Raw genomic sequence first — 26,514 nt, 5'->3', positions numbered from 1 at the left:
CTGGCAACACTAAGCCCTCATTTCCCACATGGAAACAGTTGGCTGGAATTGAGTAGCTGCTTTCCACTGAAAGCAAGTCCACTGTTTTTTGGTTCACCCAAATCCCATTATCTCCCCAACTTGGACTATTGTACCCATTAAAGTTACCTGCCCTTGTGACATTTAAATTATGAAATAAAGGGCAGAGGTCATTTAACTCTGCCCAAGTCACATAGGTCTATTACAACTCTAGATCTGCTCCTCATTTCCTTATAAAACAAGAGTCTCACCAGCCCGTCATAGTCAATGGCAAAAACTGCTCCATGAGATCATCCAGGACCCAGGCTTCTATCTTGTGAACTATCATGTTTTCCTCATCCACCTGGTATATGATGACTCATCACTGCATCCTCATTTAGCCAATAAGAAGAAGAGAAAGAGGGTAGGGGAAGGCCTGACACTGGCATGGCATCAAGAGGTCTAAACATCTTATTGTATATATAAGCCAAGGACTTCCAAAGTTTGCCAACAGATCACTAGAATCCAGGCAAGAAACATGGATCAGATTGTCACTGATAACCCTCAGAAGGAAGTGACTCTGCCTACACCTAGAGAACAGTTTTCTCCAGACTTTGAAACAAAAAATTTGTAATTTTAAGCTACTCAACATAGAGCACTTTGTTACAGCAGCCCTAGGAAACTAATAAAGTTAGCCTCTAGATATTTGGATAGGTCTAAGTACCATTTGGAAACTTAATTCAATCTGGAGGCACGTGTAAACTGTAAAGCAAAGTATTGGGTTGGCCAAAATTTTCATTTGAGTTTTTTGTAAGATGTTACAGAAAACCTGAACATATTTTTGGCCAACCCAATATAAGCAAGACAAATAATTAAGAATATGTCCTTGAGGGTTAACTGTCTAGCCAAGGACTTGGTAGGGTAGTCTTTGAATTCTGCCTTACTTCTCTCTTTTCTCCATCCCACCCCTCCCTCTCACCATCACCAACACACAAAAACATCTGCTGTAAGTCACAGGGGAATTCCTAGCTTATATTTCCTGTGAGGGCTTCAGCTGGGCAGTATGCAGCTCCTCTTGAAGATCTTTCTCCAAGCCTAAACTGGTCATTACATCTAACCTATTCATCTGCTTTCTGGAAGATTAGCAATTTCTCTGGAACAGGGCTTTCTGTTAGAAGGGATTCTGTTTGGAAAGATCACTCATCCTCAAGGTAATTCTCGTGCCCCAAGAGAATTGGGAAGGGGGGTAGTTGGCATCCTTCAGCAGACCCTATGACCATTCTGGCCCAGCATGGTCAGCAGTGACAGCTCCTGACTTGGTGAATATAGTGGTTGGGTGTAATTACAGGTCCTCCAAATGGCTTTTCTATGTTTGGGGAATGAGATTCCATCTACTCATTCCTTTGGGTTTTATAAGGTGATTCCAGGCCATTTGGTTTCAGGATTGTTAATAGCCTAAAGAATAGGTCACAGGCACCAAAACCGTGGCTTCCCTGGTGGCTCAGTTGGTAAAGAATCTGCCTGCAATACAGGATATCCAGGTTCAATCCCTGGGTCAGAAAGATCCCCTGGGGGCCGTGACAACCCACTCCAGTATTCTTGCCTGGAGAATCCCCATGGACAGAGGAGCCTGGCAAGCTATACAGTCTGTGGGGTCACAGAGTCAGACAGGACAGAGCAACTAAGCACAGAAAATTAAGCCCTGTATTAAGCACTGTGGGGTCCGAAGATGACAGTCATTCTTGAGGAATTCACAGTTTGGTAGAGCAGAAATCAAAGAGAAATCAATGAAAGTGTAATGTGTTATGTACAGTAAGAGCAGGGTGACAGAAGCGGGGGAATGTCACATGGTTAAGAGCTCAGGATCTGCATTCAGTGGAGCTGAGTTTCGATTCTGACTCTCCAATTATAGGTTGCCATGAAACTGGGAAAGTCACTAAGCTTTTCAAAGCTTCAGTATTTTTCCTTGTAAATAGGAAAATAGTAGTACTTATACACTTTATATGATTTTTTTCAAGGATCAAATTAGATCATACATGCCTAGCATCTAGGAAATTCCCAACAGCATTGATTACTGCATATGATAATAGTTATTATTAAGTATTATTAATATAATTATCTGAGGGGAGGTAATGTTAGAACATGTTCCCAAGAAAAGGTGGCGTTTGAGCTGAATAATGAAAAATAAAGAGAAGTTGGCTGAGTTTGGGTTTGGGAAGATACTAATGAATTGCTTTTGTTTATTATGCTCAGATTCCTCAAATGAATTTAGATAAGATGATGAATTCAGTGTTAGTCAAATTGAGCTTGAGATGGCTGTAAGCAATACAAGGTGTTTTGACCTCTTCATTCTAACTCTCTCAAATCTTATTTACTCTATCAGTGATTATAGCTCCATGAGATGACTATAACTACTAGTATTTTTTCTACTTGATTTTGAATACTACAGATAGAAGTAGCAAAATTAATTGATGAAGCTAGAATTGTACCCAATAAGCTTTGTTTTGGTTGAAAAATTGACATTTAAAGTCTTCTTAGCCCAGGAAACTAGACTTGATAGCAGGAAAGAAAAATGAGACCACAGAAGAAAATAAAGTTTGAAAGTGAAAGTCGCTCAGTCTTGTCTGACTCTCTGTGACCCCATGGACTATACAATCCATGGAATTCTCTAGGCCAGAATACTGGAGTGGGTAACCTTTCCCTTAAATGCACTCTACAGGAAGTTAATGTAGAAATTAAGTGGTCATAGTCAAGTTTGTTCCAAAATATATCTTTTAGTTGAAAAGTCTTCCATATTGATATAATTCTGATGAATATATTTGAATTCATAAACGCAGAATCAGAACATCCATGAGTGCCAAATGGGTCAAAATCTCCAGTGCTTGCCTGTGACATCCAGGTGGTGAGCCAAGGAAGCAAGTGGAACTCCGTCCAGATCTTCAGAAGTCAGAGTACTAAAGTTTTTTTTCAGAAGTCTTTTATTATTAGAGGAATAATTGCTTTACACTGTTGTAGTGGCCTTACTGTACATCAGCGTGAATCAATCACAGTTATATACATAGCCCCTCTGTCTGGAGCCTCCTTCCCCCCACCATTCCATCTCTCTATGTCATCATACAGTGCCAGGCTGGCTCCCTGTGTCATATAGCAGCTTGCTGTTTATATGTTTTACACATGGTAGTGTATATATTGTCTCTGCTGCTTTCTCAGTTTCTCCTTGCTGCTTCTTCCCCTGCTGTGTCCATAAGTCTGTTCTCTATGTCTGTGTCTCCTTCTCTTCTCTGTAAACAGGTTCATGGATGCAAATAAAGAGGTTAAAGTCATCACACAGAAATGTTAATCTGTTTTCTTTTGCATCTTCCATAAAATAAAAATACCTGGTAAGAATTTAATAAGTACTTGAATTTTAGATTCTCTTGAGTCAGCCCTGCAAACATTATGAACATAGAAATTGCACCTATAGTGTGAATCATTTTAATTTAGCATTTACTGAATATTTAAAAAAAAATAAACTTTCACAGCCTTGAGAATGATTATAGCAAAATTTAGGTCCATCAAGACTTGGACACCTAGAGTGTTAATCACAAGTCCTACCAAGAAATATACTATTTCTAGTTCATAGCATGAAAAAGAATACTTTTTTTTTTTTTCCACACCGTGTGGCATGTGGGATCTTAGTTCCCTGATGAGACTTTGAAGTCCTTTGCATTGGTAACAAGGAGTCTTAACCACTGGACTGCCAGGAAAGTCTGAAAAAAAATGTTTTAATTCATGATATTTCTTTAATAATTGTAGGTCTATTCAGGTTTTGTTTCTACTTGTGTCCATCTTGGAAGAATATACTTTTTGCCAAATATTTCAAGTAAGTATTTTTTTTCATAGTTCTCTCTCATTTACAAAATCTCTACTTCCTTTTTTAAAATTTTTTTATTGAAGGATAATTGCTTTATAGAATTTTGTTGTTTTCTGTCAAACCTCAACCTGAATCAACCATGCTGCTGCTGCTAAGTAACTTTAGTCACGTCCGACTCTGTGCAACCCCATAGTCGGCAGCCCACTAGGCACCTCCGTCCCTGGGATTCTCCAGGCAAGAACACTGGAGTGGGTTGCCATTTCCTTCTCCAATGCATGAAAGTGAAAAGTGAAAGTGAAGTCACTCAGTCGTGGCTGATTCTTAGCGACCCCATGGACTGCAGCCTACCAGGCTCCTTCGCCCATGGGATTTTCCAGGCAAGAGTACTGGAGTGGGGTGCCACTGCCTTCTCCGTAGGTATACATATATTTACTCCCTTTTGAATTTCCCTCCCATCTTCCTCCCCACCCCACCCCACCCCTCTAGGTTGATACAGAGCCCCTGTTTGAGTTTCTTAGTCATACAGCAAATTCCCGATGGCTATCTATTTTACATATGGTAATATAAGTTTCCATGTTACTCTTTCCATACATCTCCCCCATTCCTCCCCTCTCCACATGTCTGTAAGTCTATTCTCTATGTCTGTTTTTCCATTGCTGCCCTATAAGTAAATTCTTCATTACTGTTTTTCTAGATTCCGTATATATGCGTTAGAATACGATATTTATCTTTCTCTTTCTGACTTACTTCACTCTGTATAATAGGTTCTAGGTTCATCCACCTCATTAGAACCGACTCAAAGGCGTTCCTTTTTATGGCTGAGTAATATTCCATTATGTATATGTACCACAACATTTTCATCCATTCATCTGTTGAGGGATATCTAGTTGCTTCCATGTTCTAGCTATTATAAATAGTGCTGCAATGAACAATGGGATACGTGTATCTTTTTCAATTCTGGTTTCCTCAGGGCACATGCCCAGGAGTGTGATTGCTGAGTCATATGGTGGTTTTATTCCTAGTTTTTTAAGAAACCTCCATACCATCTTCCATAGTGGCTATATCAATTTATGTTCCCACCAATGGTGCAGGAGCATTCCCTTTTCTCCATACCCCCTCCAGCATTTATTGTTTGTAGATTTTTTGATGATGCCCATTCTGACCGGTGTGAGGTGATAGCTCATTGTAGTTTTGATTTGCATTTCTCTAATAATGAGCGATGTTGAGCATCTTTTCATGTGTTTGTTAGCCATCTGTATGTCTTCTTGGGAGAAATGTCTGTTTAGGTCTTTTTCCCACTTTTTGATTGGGTTGTTTGTTTTTCTGGTATTGAGTTGTATGAGCTGCTTGTTTATTTGGAAATTAATCCTTTGTCAGTTGTTTCATTTGCTACTATTTTCTCCCATTCTGAGGGTTGTCTTTTCACCTTGCCTATAGTTTCCTTTGCTGTGCAAAAGCTTTTAAGTTTAATCAGGTCCCACTTGTTTACTTTTGTTTTTGTTTCCATTACTGTAAGAGGGGGGTCATACAAAATCTCCCTTTTGTCCCTAAATTGTTATTAGTGCCTATTAAGATAAAGAATTTTTATCCTTATGTCCTTTATTACTTACTAAACATTTTTTCTTTGATAAGTTGTTTTCTATAAACAAATTTTTTAAGTTGTTTTCTTTCTTTTTAAATTTGTTTCCATAGATTTGTTCATTGTGCAAGATCATGGAAGATCTAGAGGAGACATTATTTGAAGACTTTGAGAACTACTCGTATGCCCTGGAATATTACTCCCCAGAGACCGATTCAGAGGAGAAAGCACCCCTGGGAGCCATTCACTGGGTCTCCTTGGTGTTGTGCTGTTTGGCATTTGTCCTGGGCATTCCAGGAAATGCCACTGTCATTTGGTTCACAGGATTCAAGTGGAAGAAGACAGTCACCACTCTCTGGTTCCTCAATCTAGCCATCGCGGATTTCATTTTTCTTCTCTTCCTACCTCTGTACATCTCCTATGTGGCCATGAATTTTCACTGGCCCTTCGGCATCTGGTTGTGCAAAGCCAATTCCTTCATTGCCCAGTTGAACATGTTTGCCAGTGTCTTCTTCCTGATGGTGATAAGCCTGGACCGCTATATCTACTTGATCCACCCGGTCTTATCTCATCGGTACCGTACCCTCAGGAACTCTCTGATTGTTATTATAGTTGTTTGGCTTTTGGCTTCACTAATGGGTGGGCCAGCTCTGTACTTCCGGGACACTCTGGAGTTGAATAACCACACTCTTTGCTATAACAACTTCCATGAGCATGATGTGGACCTCAGGTTGTTGAGGCATCATGTTCTGACCTGGGTGAAAGTTATTGTTGGGTACCTCCTCCCTCTGCTAACAATGAGCATTTGCTACTTGTGCCTCATCTTCAAGGTGAAGAAGCGAAGCATCCTGATCTCCAGTAAGCACTTCTGGACCATCCTGGCTGTGGTCATGGCCTTTCTGATTTGCTGGACTCCTTATCACCTGTTTAGCATTTGGGAACTCACGATTCACCACAATAGCTATTTCCACCAAGTGCTACAGGCTAGCATCCCCCTCTCCACTGGCCTGGCGTTCCTCAATAGTTGCTTGAACCCCATCCTTTACGTCCTGATTAGTAAGAAGTTCCAAGCGCGCTTCCGGGCCTCAGTGGCTGAGATACTAAAATACACGCTGTGGGAGGTGAGCTGCTCAGGCACCCTGAGTGAACAGCTCAGGAACTCTGAAACCAAGAATCTGAGTCTCCTGGAAACAGCCCAGTGAATTCTTGCCCTCCCACCCATCAGCACACGACTTTTGTGTGGTTCCCCTGACATGCTTTTAGATTATTTGGTTCCAAGACATACAGCTGATTGTATCTTTTTATTTTTTTGGTAATTTTATTGGCATCCTATTTTTCTTTAGATATAAAATATAAGAAGGATCTTCATTTTTCTTTTCAGCAACCTAAATTATCTTATTCTTGCTAATTATACCATAGTGGATTAACCAACACTACTTTTATAACTTTAAGGACTTTTTAAAACTTCTAAATTTTAATATTAAATGTATGATTGATTTAAAAAATATAAAAATAGGCATGCTTAAGCTACTTTAATTCTGCACAAGTAACCTATTAGACTTATTCTTAAAATGCAACATATGTACTTAATTTCCTTATTTCATGTAATCTGTATATGTGCCTTTATGAATTAAAGTGATAGTTGATTATAGTAGGTTATAGTATATATTCAGGGTGCCTGAATACTTGGTAAACTGCCCCCAAATCTAGAAAATAACTATTATTATTATCTCTCATGATTCTGAGAATCAGGGTTTAAACAAGGCACAGAAGGGAGGTTCATCTCTCTGTTTCACAGTATTAGGGGCCTCAGCTGTATGGGCCGAGCAGCTTTCTTCCCTTCCGCCCTCTTCTCTTCCCTTCCTTCTTCTCCTTCCCCTCTCCTCCTCCCCTTGTTTCTTGTATCTTCTCCTCTTCTTTCTTCACATGGGTATTCCAGCATGGCACCTCAGGGAAGCCAGACTTAGGGTAATACAGGGCTCTAAGAGACCAGGGTGGAAACTTCCACTCCTCTTAACAGCTATGCCAGACACTGCACACTTTCACTGTACTCTATTGATCAAAGCAGTCACTGGCCAGGTCAGATTCAAAGAGAGGAGACATAGACCCCATCTCTCAACTGGGATATATGCCCTATTAAACCCCTACACTAATATTATAAATATAAATGTTTATATGTGCAAATATGTATAAGTTTGCTATAAACATGAAACACTGACATCCAGATAGTAGGTACGCCAGCTCAATATCAGAAAGATTTCAGGAAAAGAAGGCATGTATGATATTTCTACTTTCTATTTCTATATATAGACAACAGTGTAAGACCAATAAAGTATACCTTTAAGTCAGTGACCTTTTCATGATGCAAATGTGTTGCATTTAAGACTATAATAGTATTTTGACTTCTATTCATTTGTCGCTTTAGCAAATAGATGACTAAGAGTTATATACAACTTTAGTAGATAGATATTTTAAAGGATGTCAAGAGGTGGCCCTAGTGGTAAAGAACCTGCCTGCCAATGCAGGAGATGTAAGAGACGTGGGTTTGACCCATGGGTTGCGAAGATCCCCTGGAGGAGGGCATGGCAGTCCAGTCCAGTATTCTTGCCTGGAGAATCCCATGGACAGAGGAGCCTGGCTGGCTACAGTCCATAGGGTCGCAAAGAGTTGGATGTGACTGAAGCAAGTTAGCACGCACACAAGATGAATAAGGTACTTATAGAGAGTGAGAGTAAACTTGGATAAGAACAATCCTAAAGCAAGATAGACAGTAGTAAATACTATTCAGTTCAGTTCAGTTGCTCAGTCATGTCTGACTCTTTGCGACCCCATGAACTGCAGCACGCCAGGCCTCTCTGTCCATCATCAACTGCCGGAGTCTACCCAAACCCATGTCCATTAAGTCAGTGATGTCATCCAACAATCTCATCCACTGTCATCCCCTTCTCCTCCTGCCCTCAATCTTTCTCAGCATCAGGGTCTTTTCAAATGAATCAGTTCTTCGCATCAGGTGGCCAAAGTATTGGAGTTTCAGCTTCAGCATCAGTCCTTCCAATGAAGACCCAGGACTAATCTCCTTTAGAATGGACTGGTTGGATCTCCTTGCAGTCCAAGGGACTCTCAAGAGTTTTCTCCAACACCACAGTTCAAAAGCATCCATTCTTCGGCACCCAGCTTTCTTCACAGTCCAACTCTCACATCCATACATGACCACTGGAAAAACCATAGCCTTGACTAGATGGACCTTTGTTGGTAAAGTAATGTCTCTGCTTTTGAATATGCTATCTAGGTTGGTCATAACTTTCCTTTCAAGGAGTAAGCGTCTTTTAGTTTCATGGCTACAATCACCATCTGCAGTGATTTTGGAGCCCAGAAAAATAAAGTCACTGTTTTCCCATTTATTTGCCATGAAGTGATGGGACCAGATGCCATGATCTTAGTTTTCTGAATGTTAAGCTTTCAGCCAACTTTTTCACTCTCCTCTTTCACTTTCATCAAGACACTCTAGTTCTTCACTTTCTGCCATAAGGGTGGTGTCATCTGCATATCTGAGGTTATTGATATTTCTCCCAGCAATCTTGATTCCAGCTTTTGCTTCTTCCAGTCCAGCATTTCTCATGATGTACTCTGCATATAAGTTAAATAAGCAGGGTGACAATATACAGCCTTGACATACTCCTTTTCCTATTTGGAACCAGTCTGTTGTTCCATGTCCAGTTCTAACTGTTGCTTCCTGACCTACATATAGGTTTCTCAAGAGGCAGGTCAGGTGGTCTGGTGTTCCCATCGCTTTCAGAATTTTCCACAGTTTATTGTGATCCACACAGTCAAAGGCTTTGGCAATGTCAATAAAGCAGAAATAGATGTTTTTCTGGAACTCTCTTGCTTTTTCGATGATCCAGCGGATGTTGGCAATTTGATCTCTGGTTCCTCTGCCTTTTCTAAAACCAGCTTGAACATCTGGAAGTTCATGGTTCATGTATTGCTGAAGCCTGGCTTGGAAAAATACTATAAAAGAGCCAAGAAGAGTGTAGCCTTTTCAGAGAGGAAAGAGATGGATTCCAGTGGGCCAGTGAAGAAACACTGGAAATCTAGTTTCTTAAAGATGCCACTCCTTTTCCATGTCTCTGCTGGTTCTCTTGTCTTTTATAAATACAAACTCTGCTACTCACTGCAATATTTAAAATACTTAATTTTCTATAATTTATTGATTTTATTTGAAAGTTGTGAGGGAAGATAAGTATCTTTTTAATTTCATCTCTTAGTTTTTAGAAATGCTAATATCAGATCATTTACTGGCTATGTTCTTTACTGTTAGCCCCATGCGACAATCAGATCTGATTTGGAAATTATTCCAAGAAAAAAATAAAATATGCGGTATAGCTCAGCATATCCCAAACTTTTGCCATTCCCAAGCTTCCTGCCTCCTGCCATACCCAGTATAGGTTAAGGGAAGATTGGGAGAGAAAGGCTCATTGTGAGTTTCTAGCCCTCTGTGCTCCGTTGAACCCTGCCCCTTGCACAAGGAGGGCTTGCAATATTTCACTCTGGTGTACCCCTCAACCCTCAAGGGATGGGCTTCCAGGATCAGGAGAAAAGCTGGAGGATCCAAGAAAGAAAAGAGGATTATGTAGGTTCATCCCTGGTTTGTGCAGAGAGACTGACTCTGAAGGCTGGGGGAGAAAGAAGGCTGAGGAGCAGGAAGGAAGGTGATTAAGCTACCAGGGTCAAAAGTACATTACGGAGCAGGTGGTGGTCCGGAAGTTCAGGACAGTGCTTCCTAAGCTTTGTGAGTTAGGAACCCATGCAGAGCAATTCGATTTTCCCCATGCTACGGGCACAGCGTCTAAGGCCTCTGAGCTTTCCAAGGGCCTGTGAAAATGTTTGAGATCCTAAAAAAAATCATCGTCTCTAAAATTAAAAAGGGAAACTTGAAAAGTCAAAATTAATAAATATTCTGAGTTTATTTGAAAGTCTAATGAGAAGTTATGGGTCCTTTCCCCAGAAAAAAATGCTTTTAAATAAAATTTCAGGGAGTCCTTGTACCCCAGGAAAAGAACTACAATTTTAGTGGCTTTTAAAATAGATGATAACGGGGCTTCCTTGGTGGTCCAGTGGTTAGGAGTCTGTTTTGCGATGCAGGAGACACGGTTCACTTCCTGGTCTGGGAGGATGCCACACGTTGCGGGCAACTAAGCCCATGCACCACAACCGTTGAGCCTGTGCTCTGGAGCCGGGGAGCTGCAGCTACTGAGCCCAAGTGCTGCAACTATGGAAACCCATGTGCCCTAGAGCCTGTGCTCTGCAACAAGAGAAACCATCACAATAAGAAGTCCAAGCATAGCATCGAAGACCCAGCACAGCCAGAAATAAATAGCTGATAGCCTGGGTGTAATTTACAGGAGTCTACTAGTAGAAAGTAGTAACCAATGCAAGCACTTTCTAGCAGAAACAGGAGTTCATTTTTATTCTCAACTTGAGGGAAGATCTGGAGAGTAGTGTAGGACCCAAGGCTGGGCCCAGATTTAGAGGCTTCAAGCCTCCTATCCTGGCAGCTGGAATTGGAGAGGGGGACTCTCCAGGGGTCTAAGGGTCTAATAACCTCTAATGAGTAGCATGAATTCATGAAAGGACAGGGGGCTAGAGGGAGAGGACTGCCCTGGGGCAATCTGAGGAGGAAGCAAGGAAGCTCAGTGCCTGGTTGGCGGAAGAGTAAAGAATCCCATGGCTCCCAGGGACTAGGGCATGAACCCAACAAGACAGATCTGATTCCTTCTCAATGGAAGCAAACAGCCAAACAGAGTGCAACTTTCAGGGCCTCCTGAGGCAGGATATCTGGCTTTGAATTATGACTCCCAGTTTATCCTAGCTCTATGACCTTGGCTAAATAGACCTAAATTTTTTAGACCTCAGTTTCCCCCATCTGCAAAATGGATTCATAATAGTAGTACTTACTACATAGGATTATTGTGAAAATTAAATGAACTGACAAAGGTGAAGTACTTCAAGTGGGCACTTAGTCCTATAAACACTTAATATTACCTGGTATTATACTTATTCAGTGAAACTCTCAGCATCTTCTGACATAGTAATTACTTATTAATGTTACAGCCCTTTCACCTCTTGAATGAATATAAAAAAATCTTATAGGAAGAAGGGAACTTATACAAAGAATTTCAAATTTTATAAATTTTATTTTAAAATATGTATTTATTAAGAATTTCCTGGGGACTTCCCTGGTGGTCCAGTGGCTAAGACTCTGTGCTCCCAATGCAGGAGGCCCAGGTTCTCTGCCTAGTCAGGGAACTAGATCCCATGTGCTGCAACAAAAGATCCTGTGTGCTCCAAATAAGACTTGCTGCAGCCAAATAAGTAAATAAATATTATTAAAAAAAAAGAATTTCCTGGCAGTCCAGTGGTTAAGACTCTGTGCGCTCACTGCCTAGGCCCCAGGCTCAATCCCTGGTCTGAGTACTAAGATCTTATAAGCTGCACATTGTGGCCAAATTAATAAATATTTCTTAAAATTTATAAAGTTTAGAAATACTATAAAAGGATATTATGGGCTGAGAGGCTACAAGAGGCAGGAAAAGTAGAATGAAAGACATTAAAAGAAGTGATTTAAGTGCAGCTGCTGCTACAGCTGCTAAGTCACTTCAGTCATGTCCAACTCTGTGCGACCCCATAGACGGCAGCCTACCAGGCTCCCCCGTCCCTGGGATTCTCCAGGCAAGAGCACTGGAGTGGGTTGCCATTTCCTTCTCCAATGCATGAAAGTGAAAAGTGGAAGTGAAGTCGCGCAGTCGTGTATGACTCTTCTCGACCTCATGGACTGCAGCCTACCAGGCTCCTCCGTCCATGGGATTTTCCAAGCAAGAGTACTGGAGTGGGGTGCCATTGCCTTCTCCGTAAGTGCAGCTAGAATGACTCTAATTTTAACAAGTGCAGGTGAAAAAGTATTTCAGGTAGGTGGCCCCTCAAGAGCATATGTTTATAGAGGACAGAAAACAGACTGTGTTCAGAAAAGAGAGGAGTCCCATTTTATAGGGGCAAAGCAAGGATAGAAGATTCCCAGGTTGGAGTCAGGCTTGAATAGTAATTCACCGCTCAATATTCTTCCATATATGAATAGTTCCTTGGGGATGCACACTTAAAAGTCTGTGGACAGTTTTCTTTGCTGTTCACTTTACTAAAAGCTGGGCTTCCCTTGTGGCTCAGTTGCTAAAGAATCCACTTGCAGTGCGAGAGACCCAGGCTTGATCCCAGGGTTGGGAAGATCTCCTGGAGAAGGGAAAGGCTACCCACTCCAGTATTCTGGCCTGGAGAATTCCATGGACTGTATAGTCCATGGGGATGCAGAGTCGGACATGACTGAGCGATTTTCCCTCACTTCATTTTACTAAAAGCTATTCAGGACAATGACATTTCAAATGACAGACTTTCATTTGGGACATTTTCTAGATGCAACTATTATCCATACAGGGCATGTATGGAGAGAGTATGTTTATCTTTCTTAATTTTAAGTTTATCCTTATGTGATACTGTTGTTTTACTTCTCCTAGTTGAGGGTATCAAGCAAGGGTTAGATGAAACAGGATCAAATTGTCTAAATGCAGGAATGAAGAACTTCCCCCATTCTGTTACAATAACCAATATATTACCTGGCCCATGAAGACATGGGCTTGCATTCCTTCTGTCTCACTTACTAGGTGAATAACTGGGGAATGATCCTTCAGAGGTGTATCCTTACCTGTAAGTGCTGATTGTAGTGTTTGCTTTATCTCACCAGCTTATAATGGGGTTCATATTAGACAAAGTATGTGAGGCATGTACTTTTTTTTTAACACTTATTTTATGGACAATAACTGTCATTGCCAAATGCATTTGTTTGGAAAAAAATTATACACACATTCAAAAACACGAATGCAACTCTTTTTTGTATCTCTGTCTTTGTCCATAAGCTTATAGTTCATAGTTATGATCAGTGAAAAAATTAAGCATTTTCATTGCTGCTATAATCTCCATTACTGTCTAAACTAAATGTATTAAATTTATAAAAATTTTCACATATGCCATGATTTAGCCCTTTCTGTTGTTAAACAGTCCTCTTATTTCCCTGCTTCTGTCCACAGATCTCCAGATCAGAACTTTTTTTTACTGAAATATAGTTGACATACAATACTATATTAGTTTCAGATGTACAACAGAGTAGTTTGACATTTATGTACATTAAAATTGGTCACTATACTAAATCTAGTAAACACCTGTCACCATAAAAAGCTATTACAATTTTACGGACTATATCCCCTACACTGTACATTGCTGTGACTTATTTTAAATTTGTCCCTCTTAATTCATCTATTTCACCACCCTCCACCTCTCCCACCTCCACCTCTGCTCTGCCTTTGTCATTCTCTGGCTTGGAAACCAGGCTCCCCATTGCCCTCACGGAATGAGCCAGCCTATAACTCAGATGTCTCTACAACCTGGCCCTGTCTATTAATAATCCCAAACTGACACTACAAAATCCAGCCAAACTGGTCTAATTGCCTCCCAAAACTGTTCTCATTCTTGCCTTCTCATTCTGCCTTTCACACCATCCTGAAACTTTTTTTTTTAATGAATGACTGATTAAGATCTATCCGACTCAAGTCCTAACTCTTCTAAAACATTTTTATTCAATTCTAGCCTTCCCTGAGTCTCTGGACTTTTAGATTACTGTGATACCTCCTTATCTGCAGGTTCTACATCTGTAGATTCAACCAACCACAAATCAAAAATATCTGAAAAAAGAAAAAATTCCAGAAAGTTGCAAAAAGTAAAACTTCAATTTCTCACATGCTGACAACCATCTACATAGCATTTACATTGTATTATGTATTATAATAGTCAAGATGATTTAATACAGGAGGATGCTAGTAGGTTATATGCAAATACTATGCCATTTTATATAAGAAATTTGAGCATCTTAGGATTTTGGTACCTGAGGTTTGGGGGTGGTTCCTGGAGCCAATCCACCCTTGGATACTGAAGGATGACTGTACTTAATCACAAAATAACTTCATTTTAAGGATGTTTGAACCACCTCCCTTTGGCTATTTTCTTACTCCTTTTGTAATTTTATAATATCTAATACAGTGACACTGAATGAATCAGTTTTGAATTCCCACACTGTGCCCAGTTCTTATACTGGATGGATGAATATGAAAAAATAAATAAGGTTTCAGCGTCAGGTAATCACTTAGGGAACACATCAAAAAAGATGAGGTTCTTATACCAAAGCCAGAAACAGAAAAAAAATCTTTCTCTACGTAAACCTATGCCTTCTGAACATCAGAGATCAGATCAGATCAGTCGCTCAGTCGTGTCCAACTCTTTGCGACCCCATGAATCGCAGCGCGCCAGGCCTCCCTGTCCATCACCAACTCCCGGAGTTCACCCAGACTCACGTCCATCGAGTAAGTGATGCCATCCAGCCATCTCATCCTCTGTCATCCCCTTCTCCTCCTGCCCCCAATCCCTCCCAGCATCAGCATCTTTTCTAATGAGTCAACTCCTTGCATGAGGTGGCCAAAGTACTGGAGTTTCAGATTTAGCATCATTCCTTCCAAAGAAATCCCAGGGCTGATCTCCTTCAGAATGGACTGGTTGGATCTCCTTGCAGTCCAAGGGACTCTCAAGAGTTTTCTCCAACACCACAGTTCAAAAGCATCAATTCTTCGGCGCTCAGCTTTCTTCACAGTCCAACTCTCACATCCATACATGACCACAGGAAAAACCATAGCCTTGACTAGACAGACCTTTGTTGGCAAAGTAATGTCTCTGCTTTTGAATATGCCATCTAGGTTGGTCATAACTTTCCTTCCAAGGAGTAAGCGTCTTTTAATTTCATGGCTGCAGTCACCATCTGTAGTGATTTTGGAGCCCAGAAAAATAAAGTCTGACACTGTTTCCACTGTTTTACCATCTATTTCCCATGAAGTGGTGGGATCGGATGCCATGATCTTCATTTTCTGAATGTTGAGCTTTAAGCCAACTTTTTCACTCTCCACTTTCACTTTCATCAAGAGGCTTTTTAGTTCCTCTTCACTTTCTGCCATAAGGGTGGTGTCATCTGCATATCTGAGGTTATTGATATTTTTCCCGGCAATCTTGATTCCAGCTTGCGCTTCTTCCAGTCCAGCGTTTCTCATGATGTACTCTGCATAGAAGTTAAATAAGCAGGGTGACAATATACAGCCTTGACGAACTCCTTTTCCTATTTGGAACCAGTCTGTTGTTCCATGTCCAGTTCTAACTGTTGCTTCCTGACCTGCATACAAATTTCTCAAGAGGCAGATCAGGTGGTCTGGTGTTCCCATCTCTTTCAGAATTTTCCACAGTTTATTGTGATCCACACAGTCAAAGGCTTTGGCAATGTCAATAAAGCAGAAATAGATGTTTTTCTGGAATTCTCTTGCTTTTTCCATGATCCAGTGGATGTTGGCAATTTGATCTCTGGTTCCTCTGCCTTTTCTAAAACCAGCTTGAACATCAGGAAGTTCACGGTTCACATATTGCTGAAGCCTGGCTTGGAGAATTTTGAGCATTACTTTACTAGCCTGTGAGATGAGTGCAGTTGTGCGGTAGTTTGAGCATTCTTTGGGATTGGAATGAAAACTGACCTTTTCCAGTCCTGTGGCCACTGCTGAGTTTTCCAAATTTGCTGGCATATTGAGTGCAGCACTTTCACAGCATCATCTTTTAGGATTTGAAATAGCTCAACTGGAATTCCATCACCTCCACTAGCTTTGTTCGTAGTGATGCTTTCTAAGGCCCACTTGACTTCACATTCCAGGATGTCTGGCTCTAGGTCAGTGATCACACCATCGTGATTATCTGGGTCGTGAAGATCTTTTTTGTACAGTTCTTCTGTGTATTCTTGCCATCTCTTCTTAATATATTCTGCTTATGTTAGGTCCATACCATTTCTGTCCTTTATCGAGTTCATCTTTGCATGAAATGTTCCTTTGGTATCTCTGATTTTCTTGAAGAGATCCCTAGTCTTTCCCATTCTGTTCAAAAAAACAATTCAGTATACTGGCTCACATGAATATGTGAGCATTGCTCATAATAGCAAAAAAATGAAAGCAAACTAAAGATCCAATAACCAGACTAAGTAAGATATGAGAAAATGGATTATATAACTGTTAAAAAAATGAGGAAGTCTTTTAGGTACCATTACAGAATAAAAGATATCCAAGTCTATATCTATGGACAAAATTTAAGATGCAGAAATTTCCATCATATGCTATAATTAGTATGCTACAATTAGTCTCTACATATGTTTAGACTAGCTCTGGAAAGACCTAAGAAACTGGCAACCTTGGTTGCTTTTATGAAAGTGAATGGGAGACCTGGGGGACAGGGAAGACTTCACTGTATAAACTCTAGAATTTTGAATGATATTAATGTGTGATCTTTTTAAATGACATTAAAAGATACCATTAATTTTTCATTCAGGACCATGGAGTCAAGATCTTAAAGTCATATGCTTCATTATTTTAAGATTTACCAGACAGCTGTGGTTTGAATTGACTATTCTAAATTTTTTAACTCTTACTTTTAACCATTGTTTTTCCTATATTTCAGCAGTGTGGTCTGTGGTATCTTGGTTCAGATCAGGAATCCATGTCCCCTTCAGTGAAAGCACTGTGCCTTAACCACTGGACTCCAGGGGAGCCTCTTAAAAACATTTTTAATCATTAGTTTAAAATTAATTACTTTTCATACTTAACATTTTGGTCAAGCTACTTGGTACTCAAGCTATCTGGTACTCAAGTAAGTGACTATGAATTATTTTTGGCTGTTCACTAGGCTACTACATCTCTGCTTTTCCATATCATTTCCAGAATCCCCAGGCTCTGCTGTTCACCACAAAATCAAGTGCTGCCCTCTGCTGGCTCCCATAATTGTGACAACCTGAAAATATCTCCAGTGATTTTAGACTGGGTCTGTTGTAATCTCTTTGGCCTACAGACTACAAAATGAACATTTTTGGAGGTCCACAATTCCCAAGCTCTACTTTTCTGAAAACTACTACTGCAAAAAAATATATAAATACTGCTGCTGCTGCTAAGTCGCTTCAGTTGCGTCTGTCTCTGTGCGACCCCATAGATGGCAGCTCACTACATTTCCCCGTCCCTGGGATTCTCCAGGCAAGAACACTGGAGTGGGTTGCCATTTCCTTCTCCAATGCATGAAAGTGAAAAGTCAAAGTGAAGTCGCTCAGTCGTGTCCGACTCTGTGCCACCCCATGGACTGCAGCCTACCAGGCTCCTCCGCCCATGGGATTTTCCAGGCAAGAGTACTGGAGTAGGGTGCCACTGCCTTCTCCGATATAAATACTACTCATAAAGAAAAAAAAGGAAGTCCCACCAAGGGACTTCCTTGGTGGTCAGTGGTTAATAAGACTTCACACTTTCAATGCAGGGATCCTGAGTTTGATTTCTGGTCAAGGAACTAGATCCCACATGCCACATCCAAGACTTCTTGTTCAGTTGCTCAGTCGTGTCCAAGTCTTTGCTGGCCCATGGACTGCAGCACACCAGTCTTCCCTGTTCTTCACCATCTCCCAGAGTTTGCTCAAACTCATGTCCATTGAGTCAGTGATGCCATCCATCTCATCACGTTGTCCCCTCTTGCAACTAAGACCGGCTACAGCCAAGTAAAAAACATTTATATATTTGAAAAATATATACTCAAAGGTTCAGTATATTGCAAACTGTTAACATGCAGCTGTTTCCAATACTGGACTATCATCTGACTACAGTACCATTCTCCTCTCAGTACATTCATTCAACTGTAGCACCATCTCAGTTTTGAAGATCCCCCACCCTGACAGACTTAGTCAGACTTACAAATTCAGGTAGAATGTCCCACTTCCTCACCCAAGCTAGACTCATGAACCACAGCCTAGGGATCAATCACCCATCTTTAGGCCTCCCTCCCAAACACTACTACACAGTTCAGTTCAGTTGCTCAGTCATGTCCGACTCTCTGAGATGACCCCATGGACCGCAGCACACCAGTTCCTGTCCATCGCCAACTCCTGGAGCTTACTCAAACTCACGTCTGTGGAGTCGGTGATGCCATCCAACCATCTCATCCTCTTGTCATACCCTTCTCCTCCTGCCTTCAATCTTCCCAGCATCAGGGTCTTTTCCAAGGAGTCAGTTTTTTGCACCAGGTGGACAAAGTATTGGAATTTCAGCTTCAGCATCAGTCTTCCCAGTGAACATTCAGGACTCATTTCCTTGAGGACTGACTGGTTTGATCTCCTTGCAGTCCAAGGGACTCTTAATTAAAGTTTTCTTCAACACCAAAAAGCATCAATTCTTCGGTGCTTAGCTTTATGATCCAACTCTCACATCCATACATGATTACTGGAAAAACCATACCTTTGACTAGACAGGCTTTTGTCAGTAGTATCTCTTTTTAATATGCTGTCCAGTTTGGTCATAGCTTTTTCTCCAGGGAGCAAGCGTCTTAATGTCATGGCTGCAGTCACCATCTGCAGTGACTTTGGAGCCTGTGAAAATAAAGTCTATCACTGTTCCCCTTGTTTCTCCATCTATCTGCCATGGAGTGATGGGACCAGATGCCATGATCTCGGTTTTTTTAATGTTGAGTTTTAAGCCAGCGTTTTCACTCTCCTCTTTCACGCTCATTAAGAGGCTCTTTAGTTCTTTGCTTTCTGCCATCAGGATGGTGTCATCTGCGTTATCTGAGTTTATTATTTCTCCTGGCAATCTTGATTCCAGCCTGGTATTTCACATGATGTACTCTACATGTAAGTCAAATAAGCAGGGTGACAACATACAGTCTTGACTCCTTTCCCACTTTGGAACCAGTCTGTTGTTTCATGTCCAGTTCTGTTGCTTCTTGACCTGCATAAAGATTTCTCAGGAGGGAGGTAAAGTGATCTGGTATTCCCATCTCTTGAAGAATCTTTAGGCTTCCCTCCCCACACCACCACACAGGCTCAACACCAATTCTCCCCGAACAGTATAGAAGGTGAAGGTGAAGTCGCTCAGTCGTGTCTGTCTCTTTGTGATCCTGTGGACTGTAGCCTACCAGGCTCATCTGTCCATGGGATTCTCCAGGCAAGAATACTGGAGTGGGTTGCCATTTCCTTCTCCAGGGGATCTTCCCGACCCAGGGATCAATCCCAGGTCTCCAACGTTGGAGGCAGACGCTTTAACCTCTGAGCAACCAGGGAAGATCAAACAGTACAGAAGGCATCATGTAAAATTTACAATGTTGCCTTGACGCAGGTTGCAATTCATGACAAATTCTGGGAATCCTCCCCTCCTCCAGGTTGCCTACAGGCTGTCACTTTGCGTTGTGTCTCTCTGTGACCCCATGGACCACTGTCCACCAGGCTACTCTGTCCATAGGGTTATCCAGGTAACAATCCTGGAGTGGGCTGTGATTTCCTTCTCTAGGGGATCTTCCCAACCCAGGGATTGAACCCAAGTCTGTTGCATTAGCAGGTGGGTTCTTTACCACTAGCACCATTGGGAAACCAAGCTCTGGGTTAGGTAGGTAACCTTTAGTAAATCACACATACTAACTCATGTAACACGTAACATTTTTAGTTGGGACTTTTAATTGTCATTTTAGTCACAAGTAGACCCTACCTTGGAGAAGGAAATGGCAACCCACTCCAGTGTTCTTGCCTGGAGAATCCCAGGGATGGGGTTGCAGAGTCGGACATGACTGAAGCGACTTAGCAGCAGCAGCAGACCCTAGCTTGATGTTAGGTCACAACAAACTACTGTCAGCCATCGTCCCCAACTACAAAATGAGTTAGTCTTGGCCTTTAATTCCTTTAACTCCAAATGTTTAACTATCCAACAAAATGATATTATTTGCACATGCCTGGTGTTACCATAAGCACTTTACCTGTTTTTCACTCATTTCTTATGATTCAAGATATTCTGAATATTCTCATTGAGGAGTCAGCTCAGATATTAGGTAATTTTGTAACTGAGCCATTATACGTGGGCCAAATTAATCTAAAATCAACTCTTGGCAGTTAACTGCCTTGGACCTGGGTAACTAAAGTCCCAAAAGCCAAGTGATGTGGTTAAAGAAAAAAAAAAACTCTTAGTACAAATTCTCAGTCAAGTACACCTCTTCAATAATATAAACGCTTGAAATACTGCAGTAAAAGTTGTATCACCACTTATAGAGGATGTCACTAACAGGTAGAGAAGTTGTCCTAAGTCTACTTTTGTTTATAAAATCTACCTTACATCTATGCGTAGCCACAGTATTCATAACAGGTAGTCTTTTTTTGGCTAAATGTTGAATGACAATGCTGACCTAAATTTACATTATTTATGAATTATCTAGCCACTGAATTTCTTCCCTCAAAAATGGAATGTAAGTACCACCTTCTTATTTAGAAATCAAGAGCCAAGGGTTGTCTTTCAAACTTTTATTTATGGGCACTGAACCATGATGGATTTTAGATCTTGTTGAATGCAGCCACATCCATAGACTGTACATACTCATCGAAAGCAGTGATCTGCTCCTCCAGCATGTCTGTCCCAACTTTGTCGTCTTCAACTACACACTGTATTTGTAGTTTTTTAATGCCATACCCAACCGGAACTAGTTTAGCTGAAAAGAAGATCGAAAAAAATCTTAGAATTGACACAGTTGGAAACTATGCAGATGCCAGTGTCAAAAAGAGAAGATTAAACTCACAAGAGCCCCAGACCAAGCCATCTGCTTGAATGCTTCTGACGCACTCCTCTAGTTTTGCCATATCGGTCTCATCATCCCAAGGTTTCACGTCTAATAAGATGGAAGACTTGGCGACAAGTGCTGGTTCTAAAAAAATTTAAAAAGTGTACAGGAAACAGCATCGTTCAAACAATTCTTTTTACCCTACTCCAAGTCACTTAATAAATCTTAAATTTGTTTCTAAATGGATCATCTCCTTAGCCACACAGAAGTATAGAACACACACCTTGTGTTTGTCACACACATGCCCACTTTCTGTTGTGCTGAGAAAGAGGTGTTGAGTTGTGTGACAGTTTCTTTCCCACAGTGGAATGCCACAGCTGCTACCTTTAAGAACAGCTGCAGACCAGTAGCTGTGGAAGTTTTGAAGCTCTACTTCAACAAAATGGGGAGGAAAGGAAATTACTTTGAAGGTTAACTTTTTAAAAAGATTATTCACATTATGAAATCTATTAAGTCAATTAGACACAAATTATAAAATGACCCACTTTTGGCTTTCTTTGACTCATACTGGGCAAGGCGTTCTTCTCTTAGCCTCTTGGCTTCTTCACTTTCCTGTAGAGGAAAAAATTTCATGTATTTCACAAAGTGGATTGTTCCTCAGTTTAAAGCTGGTGGGTTGTAACAAAGACTGGCTTTGTCAGAAAAAAGCAAATCCATCACGAACTCAGCCGAAAGATGGTGATTTGATTTTATTCATCATGTAGCCAGTCAGAATTTTTAAAAGGCAGGTAATTTTAAGTGAAGCCAGAGTTAAAACCCAGGGATTTTGGCTACAGAGCCTGTGCTTAAGCACAGATACACACATAAGTCAATTTATGCCATACCTCCTCATCATCAGATCCAAAGAGATCAATGTCGTCATCATCTTTACTATCTGTAGCTCCACTTTCTGTGGTGTCTTCCACATTAGCAGGGCCATACTTGCCCAAAGCTTTCTTCACTCCTGGCAGGCTTGGAAAAAAAAAATTAATCAAATATTACTAGGTCACCATGTCCCCTTTCACGTAACACGCGAGAGCTTGTTTTCATTAAAACTAAAGAATCTCTTTTATACTAAGAATTTACCCTTCAACCCTCCCTGGTAAATACTTTTATATATATGTTGAGCTTCTCACCCAACAATCATCAGTACCATGTGAAACATTTTATTCAATATGGACAATGATATACTTTCAGAATGATTATTTCTATTTGAGATTTCATTAAGTATGCTCAGTTCCATTCTTAGTGAACTGGAGTCTACCTCCTCAAACTTCCATTCTTGTTAGCAGTTTCCGAAGATTGAAGAAGGACCCGCTCATCCCAGAGGTGCACTGCCCCCCAAGTCAAGGTCAGGCACATTGGAAAGGCAGTGTGGGGAACAGGTGAATTGCTGTTTTTGATCAAGTAAAATTCGTATTTTGTGGCAAGACAAAATAAAAATTAAAAATAAAATCTTTCTTAGTCCATTTGAACCACCTGCCTCCCCTCTAGGCTGCATTGTATATGTGCATTAACCAACCCTCTTAAAGAAATATTTCTTCTTAATCTTGGGTCATGATGAACCTGCTTTGCACCTGTAGATCTAGATTATATAAACCATCATTAAATAATACATGAATCATTTACATTATTTACAGCCTTGTCTTACTTATGTGGAGGGAACAGTTGTCAGGTTTCAGAAGAGTTTTTCAGAGGTTATAATCCTCGGTGTGGCTTGAATAAATTTTTGTATTTCCTAGATTGACCAATTTTTTCCTTCAATATGGTCACGTTCTACCTGCTACGTGAAAAAATGGGAGGATTTCGGTCTCTTGGCCCTTCTCAAGTCATGGAGAAATTAGCTCACAATATCCCAACAAAACTAAAATATCCTGAACCCTAACTTGTCACGTGAAAACCCCGAGTTTAAGCTCTGAAAGTATTCTATTCCTCAAGCAAACACAAAGATAATTTTACCTGGCCTTTTCCTTCTCATAGGATTTGATATGATTATACCAACGGAGGGCATGACACAAGTCGGCAGGTGGTGGGCCGGAGACGGCTTCAAACACTGCTACATCTGCTTGTGATGGCACATACCTGCCGATGATACAAACGTAATTACACACACTTTTATAAGGAGAGATACAAACACCAGCAAATGAATGACAAACACTACGAACTCGCCCTTTCGTCACCGGGGTACCTAAGCTGCTTTGTCTTTTGTAAGAAATAAGCTTCTTAGGATAAGGGATCATTTATTTGGTTCTCCGCGACACCCTGAGACATTCTTGCCACTCAGTAGACCTCTTCAGAAATTGCAATTGCTAACATGGAGCTACAGGCTTACATCTGTTAACGGAGCAAAGACGTGGAAAAACCTGGTGGAGTTAAGCATGCGGAAAAAGCACATTTTAACCCTTGTTCCCTCGCAACCCCCTCCCCAGGGAGAGCCCTGGGACCGGGTTTCCCTTCCTCTAGCCGCAGCCGAGGCGGCGCCACGTGGCCCCACCAACCCGGCCCTGCCCGACCCGGGCCAATGCGCTCACCCCTCTATGTAACTCTTGTCCGCCAAGTAGTCGTTGAGCACCTGGAGGCCAGCGGGGCTTTTCAAGTCTCCAAAACCCATGGCGACGGCTAATCTAGAACTGGGAGGCAGCGAAGAAAAAGAGGCGCGCAACCAGTCTGCGCCCAGCGCTAAGAGGAAAAAAAGGGCCGCCAAAGGCCGGAAATCCCTTATATAGAAACGGAGGCGTTTCTCTCCGAGGCCTCGGCCGCAGGTTAAAGGTCAAAGTACGTTAAGATTCTTCAACGTAAAAAGCAAAGGCTCTAAATTAATGGCCCGCAATTTATCCATTGGCCTTTCTTTGCATTTGGAAATCAATTAATAAAATGGGTATTTCTTAAATTGCTACCTCAAGGTTTTCGAAGACTCTAGGACCCGCCCTCTGGGGGTGCCGGAGACGGCCGAAAACGCTCGGCCTCAACCGACAGGCCACTTCCGGCGGAACTGCGGGTCCGAGCCGGCCCCCGTCACCCCCAACCCCACCCCGGCCTCCTCCCGGGTGCTACGCCCTCCGCCCCGCCCTCTGTCAAGCCGACGGAAGTTGCCGAACTCTATCAGCCGGAAATTGTCGAACTGGGGTTTCTAGTCCCTCCCGGCTTTCCGTTCTTCCAGGCCCGGCTGGCGGAGATACCCGAGACCGCCATATTGAATAAGCAACCCGGCCTCTGAAGGGGTCGGTGTATTGCAGACAATTCTGCAGGGTAGCCTCCGCGGCTCCAGGGAGAAGGTGAGGTCGTGTTTGGGTGAGAAGGCTGAGGTGCCCCAGCCCCCGGCGTTTGTTTATTGACGAGACTGTTTCCTTTGTCTCAGCCCACTCATTCTCCTCTTGTCCTTGACTTTGCGCCGCGTTCCACCCCGCCTCCTCGGGAACCCCCGAGAGCCGGCAGGTGAGGACTGTTAGGCAAGATCTCTGGTCTGATGGAGCAGAGAGGAGGAGGAAACCTGGAGGCCCTGGGGAACGCTGGTCCGAGTCACCTTTTGGGTGACCTTCCCTTTGCGCGGGAATGCAAGACAGTCCCCTTCCTGGAGAGAACCTGTGTCAGTGACTTAGGCCTAAAGACTGAGCCTTTTCCCCCAAATTAACACATACCTGGTACTGGGCATCTTTGGCCGCTGTTGCCTTAGCAACTGTGCATGCCTTTTGTTTTGTTTTTTGGTTTTGTGCAAGGGCTGCATTGGGTAGCACTTCTTACCATTTTCACTGGTGGGGAAGAAAGGGACATTTAAACAGTTGGCCCAGAGGTTGCACTGCAAATGACAAAGCTACGTTGTTTAAATTTGGGGATCTAATGCATGCACATGTACTATAAAAGCGTGGATCAGGTACAGCTGTGCTCAGAAACAGAACTTGTGAGAGTATAGAAGCTGTAAAATGAAGTGTTTCTGATGAAGAAACATCAGGTTGGTTTTTTACTGAAAGTCTTTTTTTTTTTCCCCCACTGAATTGTATGTGCATCTTTAAGCAGGGTGTTACAAGATTGCCAGAGCACCTACACTTTTTAATGCCAGGAAAGTGGAAGTGATGGCCAGATGGTAGAGATAGAACTCATTTAGCAAATAGTTATTGGACGTCTATTATAAACTAGAAGCGAGTCTGCAAGGAAGAATTAAATGGGTGACATGATTGGGGAGTAGTTACGATAGTTTTAGTTAGACTGGTCTAAGAAAATCTCCCTGAGAAATGCCTTTTAAGGCAGAAATTTGAAGGATGAGGAGGGCCCAGAAAGATCTGAGGAAAGAGCATTTCAGTCTGAGGCCACAGCCCTTGGGAAGATGGGAGAGGCAATAGGAGCAGTGTGGAAGCCAGGAGACCTGTTAGGGGGCTGTTCTAATAATCCAAGCAAGAGATGATGGTGGCTTGGAATAGGATAGTACCTTGGAGGGAAAGAAGTGGATGGATGCAGGATACATGGTGAATGTGGAGTGGTATTATCTATCCCTGTACCAAAACGTGTTCAGTCTAGTTTTAGAAATGATTCATCATTAGCACTTTCCCATCTTATATTCGATTTTTTCTGTTCCTGCAAGGTAGCCAAAAAAGTGTAAAGCACTTATCAAAGTTTTGCGAATCTGTATTTCTTATGTTGGGGTTATGCAGTCTTCCATTTGTTGCAGGGTGTTCAATACAAATAGTCCTCATGGATTTTCTAGCTAAAGTAGGCACCAGTTTCATATTGTATTGGACATGAGCAAAATAGTAATTAAAATTTTTTACACTGTTGTATGAAATATTGATTGTTGATTTTGAATCTGTGCTGTTCTGATTCAGCAATGCTTTGTCCATATGATCAAGTGAGTGGACCTAAAAGATCAAATAACTTTTCAGTGTTCGCTTATGTACACCTTTAATTGGTGTTAAGTTCTGTAACCTACTTTCATTTATTTCAGTAATTCAGCAAATCCTGTAGAGAGGGCTTCTCAGCTGCAGCACTTTAGGTAATTCTATTTTATGGGAAATTGTCCTGAGTATTGTAGGATCTTTAATTGCACCCTGACCTCTACCCGCTAGACGCCAATAGGTTTCCCCTCATCCTGACCACAGACAATTTCTCTGGACCTTGCTAAATGTTCCCTGGGAAACAAAATTGTGTCTTGTAGAGAACCACTCTTTTAGAGCTTACTGTGCGCGATCCTTAGGGGTAGAGATAGAAAGATTCAGGAAGTTCATAATACAGTGTGGGGGTAGAACAAGCGCAAAAATAAATAATTGCAAATCTGAAAGATAAATGTACTAGTTGACACAGAAAATGGCACTCCAGA

General features: G+C 41.6%; 3 protein-coding genes and 2 non-coding genes across 17 annotated transcripts in view; 2 read left to right on the top strand and 3 right to left on the bottom strand.

The window, feature by feature from the left end:
• CMKLR2 (chemerin chemokine-like receptor 2) overlaps window positions 1–7,778 on the top strand; it is a 50,508-nt gene extending 42,730 nt beyond the window's left edge. For 7 of the 10 annotated variants that reach the window (XM_005202718.5, XM_025000353.2, XM_005202723.5 and 4 more), the window contains 2 exons: window positions 3,793–3,859; window positions 5,543–7,778. In XM_005202718.5, coding sequence (XP_005202775.1) covers window positions 3,793–3,859; window positions 5,543–6,631 — 1,156 coding nt within the window. In that variant the 3' untranslated portion in view covers window positions 6,632–7,778. The remainder of the gene's footprint in view (window positions 1–3,792; window positions 3,860–5,542) is intronic. The other 3 variants (XM_010802249.4, XM_005202724.5, NM_001206545.1) reach the window with 2 other exon arrangements.
• Window positions 7,779–20,898: 13,120 nt separating this feature from the next.
• On the bottom strand, window positions 20,899–24,184 carry EEF1B2 (eukaryotic translation elongation factor 1 beta 2). Of its 2 annotated transcripts, NM_001014936.1 has the most exons (7): window positions 24,104–24,184; window positions 23,738–23,836; window positions 23,166–23,288; window positions 22,052–22,178; window positions 21,713–21,779; window positions 21,186–21,311; window positions 20,901–21,098 (listed from the first exon to the last, which is right to left on the bottom strand). In NM_001014936.1, exons 2-7 carry the CDS (start codon window positions 23,815–23,817, stop codon window positions 20,944–20,946), a joined length of 678 nt encoding a protein of 225 aa, NP_001014936.1. In that variant the 5' UTR covers window positions 23,818–23,836; window positions 24,104–24,184; the 3' UTR covers window positions 20,901–20,943. The 2 variants fall into 2 exon arrangements, with proteins under 2 accessions (XP_059730532.1, NP_001014936.1); XM_059874549.1 differs by lacking the exon at window positions 24,104–24,184 and having other exon boundaries at window positions 20,899–21,098; window positions 23,738–23,892.
• On the bottom strand, window positions 21,452–21,585 carry LOC112443651 (small nucleolar RNA SNORA41). Its single transcript, XR_003032056.1, has one exon. It is a non-coding gene; the product is annotated as a small nucleolar RNA SNORA41 (small nucleolar RNA).
• Window positions 21,857–21,935, bottom strand: LOC112443650 (small nucleolar RNA SNORD51). The gene has a single exon (XR_003032055.1). It is a non-coding gene; the product is annotated as a small nucleolar RNA SNORD51 (small nucleolar RNA).
• A 171-nt stretch (window positions 24,185–24,355) lies between the features above and the next one.
• Window positions 24,356–26,514, top strand: part of NDUFS1 (NADH:ubiquinone oxidoreductase core subunit S1) — a 30,149-nt gene continuing 27,990 nt past the window's right edge. The window contains exon 1 of one of the 3 annotated variants that reach the window (NM_174820.4): window positions 24,356–24,481. The gene's annotated coding sequence lies outside the window, so the exon portion shown is untranslated. Of the gene's footprint in view, window positions 24,642–26,514 lie in introns of all 3 variants that reach the window. The other 2 variants (XM_005202713.5, XM_024999195.2) reach the window with 2 other exon arrangements.

This window comes from Bos taurus, chromosome 2, assembly GCF_002263795.3.
Source record: "Bos taurus isolate L1 Dominette 01449 registration number 42190680 breed Hereford chromosome 2, ARS-UCD2.0, whole genome shotgun sequence".
NCBI classification, from domain to species: Eukaryota; Metazoa; Chordata; class Mammalia; order Artiodactyla; family Bovidae; genus Bos; species Bos taurus.
Note: the sequence above shows the minus strand (reverse complement) of the source record. Positions and strands in the feature narration are given on the sequence as shown.